Source organism: Asparagus officinalis, chromosome 5, assembly GCF_001876935.1.
Source record: "Asparagus officinalis chromosome 5, Aspof.V1, whole genome shotgun sequence".
Classification (NCBI taxonomy): domain Eukaryota; kingdom Viridiplantae; phylum Streptophyta; class Magnoliopsida; order Asparagales; family Asparagaceae; genus Asparagus; species Asparagus officinalis.
In genome coordinates, this window is record NC_033798.1 from 98,175,056 (window position 1) to 98,185,055 (window position 10,000).

The 10,000-nt window shown below is 44.5% G+C and overlaps 2 protein-coding genes across 3 annotated transcripts in view; both read left to right on the forward strand.

Moving 5' to 3' along the window:
- The window catches only part of LOC109840325 (serine/threonine-protein phosphatase PP2A catalytic subunit-like), a 21,393-nt gene extending 11,675 nt beyond the window's left edge, over positions 1 to 9,718 (forward strand). For both annotated transcript variants that reach the window (XM_020408916.1, XM_020408915.1), the window contains exons 8-11: positions 8,480 to 8,671; positions 8,750 to 8,839; positions 8,926 to 9,033; positions 9,128 to 9,718. In XM_020408916.1, the coding sequence (XP_020264505.1) occupies positions 8,480 to 8,671; positions 8,750 to 8,839; positions 8,926 to 9,033; positions 9,128 to 9,193 (456 nt within the window). In that variant the 3' untranslated portion in view covers positions 9,194 to 9,718. The remainder of the gene's footprint in view (positions 1 to 8,479; positions 8,672 to 8,749; positions 8,840 to 8,925; positions 9,034 to 9,127) is intronic.
- On the forward strand, positions 2,793 to 4,041 carry LOC109840326. Its single transcript, XM_020408917.1, has 2 exons — positions 2,793 to 3,694; positions 4,021 to 4,041. The coding sequence occupies exon 1, from the start codon at positions 2,848 to 2,850 to the stop codon at positions 3,556 to 3,558; it is 711 nt and encodes a 236-aa protein (XP_020264506.1). The 5' UTR covers positions 2,793 to 2,847; the 3' UTR covers positions 3,559 to 3,694; positions 4,021 to 4,041.

Sequence of the window (10,000 nt, forward strand, 5' to 3'; positions counted from 1 at the left end):
GAAACAAATTGCGGGAACAGTACCTACAGTGCCACTGGTGCCAAGTCCCTTGCCAACGCCTGCCCCGACTCCTGAGACACCTACACCACCACCAGATTCCTCTCAAGGTGATTCCATTCCTCTTCCTACTCATCCCACACCAATAACTGTACGGAGGACTACTCGCAGTAAACAGTACCTACAGTGCCACTGGTGCCAAGTCCCTTGCCAACGCCTGCCCCGACTCCTGAGACACCTACACCACCACCAGATTCCTCTCAAGGTGATTCCATTCCTCTTCCTACTCATCCCACACCAATAACTGTACGGAGGACTACTCGCAGTAATGCGGGAAATCCTCCCGATAGATATGGTTGGGATCTTGCTCAGTTTGTATCATATTCTAACATCCACCATGCACATGGAGCATTCATTGCATCTCTGGACTCTGTTACTATACCTAACAATTGGCAGGTTGCAAAGAAGGACCAGAAATGGAAAGCTGCTATGCACGAAGAGCTAAGGACTTGGGAGCTAGTAAAACTACCAGAAGGGAAGAGAGCAGTTGGATGCAAGTGGGTCTTCACTGTGAAGCAGAATCCAGATGGACAAGTTGAACGCTACAAGGCTCGTTTGGTGGTAAAAGGGTATAGTCAGACATATGGCATCGATTATGATGAGACTTTTGCACCGGTGGCAAAGATGGGCACTGTTCGGACCTTAATCTCTCTGGCAGTAAATGGTGGATGGAAGCTACACCAACTAGATGTGAAAAACGCATTTCTTCATGGAGATCTAGTGGAGGAGGTATACATGGAGATACCACCAGGATTCGGTACAGATCAGACAGTGGAAAAGGTCTGTAGATTGAAGAAGTTTCTCTATGGGCTAAAGCAGTCTCATCGTGCTTGGTTTGATAGATTCAGGAGGGTTATGATTGGTATGGGGTACCAGCAGATCAGCGCCGACCATACCGTGTTCTTTCGAAGAAGTGGAGGTCACATCACCTTGCTTGCAGTATATGTGGATGATATGATTATTACAGGGGATGATGAGAAGGAGATTGCCCAACTCAAAGTGAGACTGGGTAAGGAATTCGAGGTGAAAGATCTGGGTTTGCTTCGATACTTTCTTGGAATAGAGATAGCTCGAGGAGCGGAGGGGATCGTCCTGTCCCAGAGAAAGTATGCACTGGATCTTCTCAAAGAAACAGGAATGTTAGGATGCAAACCTGCAACTACACCGATCGACCAGAAGTTTAAGCTGGGTGCTGAAGCTGGAGAACCAGTTGATCGTGACAGATACCAAAGGTTGGTAGGCAGGTTGATCTATCTGTATCACACACGTCCCGATATCTTTTTTGCAGTGAGCGTGGTGAGTCGCTACATGCATGATCCAAGGAAGGGTCATATGGACGCAGTGTACCAGATTCTAAGGTATTTGAAGAATGCCCCCGGAAAAGGGCTAATCTTCAGGAAGAATGAACACATGAGCATTGAGGGCTATTGTGACTCTGATTGGGCTAGCTGTGCTGATGACAGGAGGTCCACCTCAGGATACTGCATCTTTATAGGAGGCAACTTAGTCTCGTGGAAGAGCAAGAAGCAGTCGGTGGTGGCGAGATCGACAGCTGAGGCAGAGTATAGAGCTATGGCCTTAGGAGTTGCTGAGTTGCTATGGTTGAAGAGTATGCTGGTGGAGCTGAAGCTGGATCAAGGAGCTAAGATGAAGTTGTGGTGTGACAACAAGTCAGCCATCAGTATCGCCAACAACCCGGTGCAGCATGATAGAACCAAACACATCGAGATCGATAGGTTCTTCATCAAAGAGAAGTTGGATAGTGGACTACTGGAGCTAAGTCATGTTCCGACTAAGGACCAGGCAGCAGATTGTCTGACTAAAGGACTTAGCTCAGTAGATATGATTAGAGGATGTGACAAGATGGGCTTAGTAGATATCTTTCGCCCATCTTGAGGAGGAGTGTTGATATATTAGTATTAGTTAGGGACTTATTTGTAACTTGTGTAGGGGCCTATATAAAGCCCAAGAGATCTCATAATGAATTAGGGTTTTCATTCACAACACAAACAACAATGTTTCTGGACAGTAAAACTAATGTACAAATGGAATTTAAACGTAGCAAAGGGATACTAGATAATTGTATGAAGAATGGTGATTTCTGCTACTATTTTTAGCTTCTTTGTTGGGCTTCATGTTAGCGAAGCTTTAGTGGAGCTGGCATCAGAGAATATAATTAGCATCACCTTACAACCAAATATGCAGATCTTTCTCAATGCCAGTGCCATAAGATTGGTTTCCATTAATTGCAATATAGAGGACATGACACTTCTATATGTAGGCTTAAGGAGTTGAGGACTTTCTTTTTCATATGTCCATGTTCACAACTATACACTTAAAATCAAATGAAGGCTTCTTACAAACTAGACACTTTCTTTTTGGCTAAATACCCATATTGGTATTTTAATTCAACCCCATTTACCAACAAGGTATTTTAATTAGGAAATTCGGCGATAAGACATTTTAATTGAATAAAATTACCATTTAGGTCCTTTTTCTCGTCGGCGACCACTTTTCCGGCGAGAACTCATCACGTGCGTTGCACGTGGGGCTTAATTTGTGTTTAGGAAGCTAATGTGGCTCTGTTTTCTGACGTGGCAGGGGCTTAATCTGTGTTTAAGAACTCATCCCCCCCTCTCTCTCTCTTTTTCTCCTTCCCGAACCCACGTCCACCGCCGCTCCTCCCCTCGACCACCGCTCCGGCCTCCGTCGCCCTCAGCCGAGGTCACCGGAGAGAAGACAGAACCGGATGAGGACTCGGGAGGACGAGATGAGTGGAAGTCCACTCATATGTTGGTGTACATCTGGCTTCTCAACTCGTTGGTCCCGACGATCGCCGTCACGGTGGATGGCATTGAGAAGGTGAAGGACGTCTGGGAGAAGGTGAGGAGGACATATGATGGAGTGGGGAATAACCTGAGGGTATTCCAGATTAAAGGAGAAATCGACGCCACAGTCCAGGGAGAAAGAACTGTACAGGAATATGCTACAGAGTTGGAGCGTCTGTTGCTGGATTATGATCATTTTCCCCCTCGGGCTAGCTGCAAGGACCCGGGATGTAAAGAGCGGGAGGCCTTTCTACAGGAGAGGACTATGGTGTTTCTCAAGGGATTGACATCAGAGTTCGCTCAGCGAATCGCATTGCTGCTAGCTCAGCCGAAGATTCCCACGCTTGAGGAGGCTGTCTCTGCTATGATCCAGGAGGAGACTCGCATTCGGCTGCAGGCGGGGACATGTGGACTTCCTGTGGTGAAGTCAGCACTGACAGCCTCTAGCAATACTGGATCTAGGGGAGAGACTCGACAGTGCTACAACTGCGGTGCGGTGGGTCATCTAAGGCATGCTTGCACCAAACCACCCAAGGAAGGAGACTCGGGTGGACGTGGACAGTTCGGAGGTCGTGGTCGTGGCCGTGGGGGTCGACGAGGTGGAAGAGGAGCAGGGAATCGGACGAATCTGACGGTAGCAGAAGAAGAAGCTGAGGTGGTCTTTACTGAGTAGGACCGTGCTCTCCTGGCGATACTAAGGAAGAAGCAACAAGTAGCAGGGGATGGAGACTTGAGGAGTGGGACTGAGGAGGCATCCACTTCGTTCTTCGCCAGAGGCAATACTGCTACCTATGCTCATCCGACCAAAGGTACTGATGACATACATGCTCTTGCTTCTATGTCTCCCAACAGATCATCAGAATGGATAGTCGATTCCGGCGCGTCTCGGCATGTGACAGGTAATGCTAGTGAGTTCTCATCATATACTCACTTAGCATCGCCTGATAGTATTCAAACAGCTGATGCTATATTTTATCCGGTGGTTGGTAAGGGTACAGTCGATTGTACTGGTTCTGTAACTTTGTCCAATGTTTTGCATGCTCCTTCATTTCCAGTCAATCTTTTGTCCATTAGTTCTATCATCCTCCAACTAAAATGCATTGTTTCTTTTGATATTCCCAAGGTGATTTTTCAGGAGAAGGGGACAGGACGGAGACTTGGGACTGGCACATGGCGTAGCGGACTGTGGTATCTGGATCGTGAAGGGTTGGATTCAGCATTGGTGTCAGTAGTAAAGGAAGCAGGAGTAGGATCTAATATGAGTACTGAGAATGAGTTAATGCTTCATCATCAGCGTTTGGGACACTCATCATTTAGAATAAGAGTGAAGTGTTTGGGTGCTTCCAAAACTTTCATAGGAATGTTCAGACTCAATACGGAGCAGTGGTGAAGATATTAAGGTCGGATAATGGGACAGAGTATACCAACAGAGCGTTTGAAGAATATTTGTCAGCTCAGGGAATACATCATCAGACGACCTGTTCATATACACCAGCTCAGAATGTGATAGCGGAAAGGAAGAACAGACATCTTTTAGAGGTTGCTAGAAGCATGATGATCTCTATGAATGTCCCAAAAACATTGTGGGGGCAAGCAGTGTTGACCGCAGCAGCGCTGATCAACAGAATACCCTCGAGAGTGTTGGATTGGAAGTCTCCGTGTGAGACATTGAAGGGAGATAATGGTGGGATTCTTCCACTTAAAGTGTTTGGCTGTGTGCTTTTTGTGAAGCACAACAGGCCATCTGTCGGGAAACTTGCCCCTAGAGCTGTGAAGTGCATCTTTGTAGGATATTCTGCTACCCAGAAGGGATATGTTTGCTGGAGCCCGGTGGAAAAAAGGTTGTTTGTGAGCATGGACGTGCACTTTCGAGAACTCGAGCCATATTACACCCGAAAGGTAACTTCATCCGTTGGTAACTCGCCTAATACTGGAAGTATGAGGCGAGAGGAGGAGAATGGTGAGAGAATGGTAAATATGGAGAAATCAAAATCTGAGAATGGTGAGAGATCAGAAAAATCAATATCCGTAACGATTCCTTGGGAAGGAGACTTGGTTGAGGAGGAGCAAGAGAATGAAGAAGAAGAGGAGAATGAGACAAGAGGTGTTAGACCACCGGCTCAGGGGGAACTACTTACCTATAATAGGAAGGGGAAACAAATTGCGGGAACAGTACCTACAGTGCCACTGGTGTCAAGTCCCTTGCCAACGTCTGCCCCGACTCCTGAGACACCTACACCACCATCAGATTCCTCTCAAGGTGATTCCATTCCTCTTCCTACTCATCCCACACCAATAACCGTACGGAGGACTACTCGCAGTAATGCGGGAAATCCTCCCGATAGATATGATTGGGATCTTGCTCAGTTTGTATCATATTCCTGGACTCTGTTACTATACCTAACAATTGGCAGGTTGCAAAGAAGGACCAGAAATGAAAAGCTGCTATGCACGAAGAGCTAAGGGCCCTTGAGAAGAACCGCACTTGGGAGTTAGTAAAACTACCAAAAGGGAAGAGAGCAGTTGGATACAAGTGGGTCTTCACTGTGAAGCAGAATCCAGATGGACAGGTTGAGCGCTACAAAGCACGTTTGGTGGCAAAAGGATATAGTCAGACATATGACATCGACTACGATGAGACTTTTGCACCGGTGGCAAAGATGGGCACTGTTCGGACCTTAATCTCTCTGGCAGTAAATGGTGGATGGAAGCTACACCAACTAGATGTGAAGAACGCATTTCTTCATGGAGATCTAGTGGAGGAAGTATACATGGAGATACCACTAGGATTCGGTACAGATCAGACAGTGGGAAAGGTCTGCAGATTGAAGAAGTCTCTCTATGGGCTAAAGCAGTCTCCTCGTACTTGGTTTGACAGATTCAGAAGGGCTATGATTGGTATGGGGTACCAGCAGATCAGCGCCGACCATACCGTGTTCTTTCGAAGAAGTGGAGGTCACATCACCTTGCTTGCAGTATATGTGGATGATATGATTATTACAGGGGATGATGAGAAGGAGATTGCCCAACTCAAAGTGAGACTAGGTAAGGAGTTCGAGGTGAAAGATCTTGGTTTGCTTAGATACTTTCTTGGAATAGAGATAGCTCGAGGAGCGGAGGGGATCGTCCTATCCCAGAGAAAGTATGTACTGAATCTTCTCAAAGAGACAGGAATGTTAGGATGCAAACCTGCAACTACACCGATCGACCAGAAGTTTAAGCTGTGTGCTGAAGCTGGAGAACCAGTTGATCGTGACAGATACCAAAGGCTGGTGGGCAGGTTGATCTATCTGTGTCACACACGTCCCGATATCTCTTTTGCAGTAAGCGTGGTGAGTCGCTACATGCATGATCCAAGGAAGGGTCATATGGACGCAGTGTACCAGATTCTAAGGTATTTGAAGAATGCCCCCGGAAAAGGGCTAATCTTCAGGAAGAATGAACACATGAGCATTGAAGGCTATTGTGACTCTGATTGGGCTAGCTGTGCTGATGACAAGAGGTCCACCTTAGGATACTGCATCTTTATAGGAGGCAACTTAGTCTCGTGGAAGAGCAAGAAGCAGTCGGTGGTGGCGAGATCGACAGCTGAGGCAGAGTATAGAGCTATGGCCTTAGGAGTTGCTGAGTTGCTATGGTTGAAGAGTATGCTGGTGGAGCTGAAGCTGGATCAAGGAGCTAAGATAAAGTTTATCGCCAACAACCCGGTGCAGCATGATAGAACCAAACACATCGAGATCGATAGGTTCTTCATCAAAGAGAAGTTGGATAGTGGACTACTGGAGCTAAGTCATGTTCCGACTAAGGACCAGGCAGCAGATTGTCTGACTAAAGGACTTAGCTCAGTAGATATGATTAGAGGATGTGACAAGATGGGCTTAGTAGATATCTTTCGCCCATCTTGAGGAGGAGTGTTGATATATTAGTATTAGTTAGGGACTTATTTGTAACTTGTGTAGGGACCTATATAAAGCCCAAGAGATCTCATAATGAATTAGGGTTTTCACATTCTATATTAGATATTATTGGACATAAGTTCAGAAGAGCAGGAATATATAACATGAGCATGTTCTTTTGGATGGATAATTGTATGAAGAATGGTGATTTCTGCTACTATTTTTAGCTTCTTTGTTGGGCTTCATGTTAGCGAAGCTTTAGTGGAGCTGGCATCAGAGAATATAATTAGCATCACCTTACAACCAAATATGCAGATCTTTCTCAATGCCAGTGCCATAAGATTGGTTTCCATTAATTGCAATATAGAGGACATGACACTTCTATATGTAGGCTTAAGGAGTTGAGGACTTTCTTTTTCATATGTCCATGTTCACAACTATACACTTAAAATCAAATGAAGGCTTCTTACAAACTAGACACTTTCTTTTTGGCTAAATACCCATATTGGTATTTTAATTCAACCCCATTTACCAACAAGGTATTTTAATTAGGAAATTCGGCGATAAGACATTTTAATTGAATAAAATTACCATTTAGGTCCTTTTTCTCGTCGGCGACCACTTTTCCGGCGAGAACTCATCACGTGCGTTGCACGTGGGGGCTTAATCTGTGTTTAAGATGCTGATTTCCGACCGCCGAGACCCCCTGACCGCGCCGCCCAACGCCTGCAGCTGTCTGATGAGTCTTGTTTTCGCTGCTCGGTCTCCGAGTCTTGGGTCGTGATCATGGCTTGTTCCCGTTTCTTGTTTTCTTCCATCGTTGGAGGATGAACGGAGGAGTTTGTGTTGGGGAGCTCAAGAGGAATGAGAGAGAGAGAGAGAGGTAATGGAGTTTTTTTTTTGTTTCTTGCGATTCTTGATTGTGATGAGTTTCTGCGCGTCAGAAGATCACCTACAGAAATGGATGAAGTCTTGGGTTTATTGGGTTCTTGCTGTTGTGAAACTTTCGGGGTTTGAATTCTTTGTTGGAGGGACGAGCTACGGACGGATTATGGCTTTAGTTCCGCGGGGGTGACCTCGGCTGAGGGCGACGGAGGCCGGAGCGGTGGTCGAGGGGAGGAGCGGCGGTGGACGTGGGTTCGGGAAGGAGAAAACGAGAGAGAGAGAGAGGCGGGGAGATGATGAACAGTAGAGGGTTAAACACAGATTAAGCCCCACGTGCAACGCACGTGATGAGTTCTCGCCGGAAAAGTGACCGCCGACGAGAAAAAGGACCTAAATGGTAATTTTATTCAATTAAAATGTCTTATCGCCGAATTTCCTAATTAAAATACCTTGTTGGTAAATGGGGTTGAATTAAAATACCAATATGGGTATTTAGCCCTTTCTTTTTCTAACCAAATAATAGGCATGCTCTACCCATTGTTTCCTTGTCAGCTTTTAATTCTCTAATGGCACAATTTTAACTTTCAGTATATTTTCTGTTTGCTTTGTGCCTTTTTGCTGGTCACTTGTTGAGCTTGAAAAAATCTCTCTTTTATTTTTGCCAAAAAAACCTTCTTGTTTTCTGGCTTTCTGGTGATTGAGCTTTTTGTCTTTGGTATCCTTCAGAGTTTTCTGGGTTATTTGCCATTCAACTATTTTGCCCTTGGTCCCTTGTGATAACAAATTAAACTTAATTCTCCTGAAACTTCTTAGGTCGAATCGGAAATTTTTTGCCTGCATGGTGGGTTATCACCTTCTATCGAGAACCTTGATAGTATACGCAACTTCGATCGTGTTCAAGAAGTACCTCATGAGGGTCCTATGTGTGATCTCTTATGGTCTGACCCTGATGATAGATGTGGTTGGGGGATTTCTCCCCGTGGTGCAGGATATACTTTTGGCCAGGTACTTCAATGCCTGTATCTTCAATTTGTGCGTTTGAAGTAACAGTCTTCTTGTTAACCAGGCCAATCATTATTTCAGGATATATCTGAGCAATTCAACCATAACAACAACCTTAAGCTGATAGCCAGAGCTCATCAACTAGTTATGGAAGGATATAACTGGGGCCATGTAAATTATCTTTTTCCCATTTTCTGTTTTAGCTTACCAGATTTCTAGTTTAGTGTTCGTTAAAGGTTAGAATGTCATGGAAACAGGAACAAAAGGTGGTAACCATATTTAGTGCACCTAATTATTGCTATAGATGCGGAAACATGGCTTCTATCTTGGAAGTTGATGACTGCAAAGGCCACACTTTTATCCAGGTTGCTCTCTCCCCTGCCCCTTCTCTTTTCCTTCTGTCTCACTCTGGATATAATGGCCACTGATTATTTTGAAAATGGCTTTCCATCATTGCAGTTTGAGCCTGCTCCTAGGAGAGGTGAACCTGATGTAACTCGTAGAACACCTGATTATTTCCTCTAACACAATTATTTGTGAAGGCATATTACGGCGTTCCTTTAAGCAAGCGTATATTTTCTATATGAGATCGTAATTGCAGATTTTTCTTGAGATCCTGATGATTAACTTGGCATTTTTATGAAAGCAGTGAAGCCTTTGGTAGTGGTAAGATAACATGTAGAATATCGAAGGCTCCCCAGAAGTCTGTCTCTAAGTTACAAACCCTTAATTTGATTCTTTTGTGCTGGGAGGCAACAGAGCTGGCAGGGCATCAACAATAGCAGCAGCACATATCACTTGTTAGAAAACTCTGCGGTCTTCTTAAGCCTTATTATCTTCTTTCTATTTTGTCAATGACTTTTGGTTTGTATTGTATAAGTATATTTTTCCCTTAGTAGAAGAAAAATACTCCTTATTGTGGTTTCCTCAAGTTAGGTTCACCTCAACTGAACTTGCAGCTTGCTCATAAACTGCTTCGAAACCCGTTTTAGTTGTATATTTGGGCAGAAGCTCCTTATATTATAAATAAATCTGATCCTGTTAGATGTATGATGTATGTGTATCAGTTATCTTGTCTACAAGGCATCAATTTTTTTTTATATCTTCTTAAAAAGCAAGTTGAATTTGTCTCTGTTAGTTAGTTTTGTGAGATAGTTTGGTGCCTTAATTTTAATCTTCCAACTGCCACTGCTGCGTCACCGTGAATTACGCCTCAGTAATCATGAGTAATTTTTGGATGTTTGTATGTGGTATTGTATAAACTGATCAGAGATATGTTATGGAGTCGGGCTATTTGGGTGTTTTGAGATAGTGATTTGTAAGCTGGTGGTT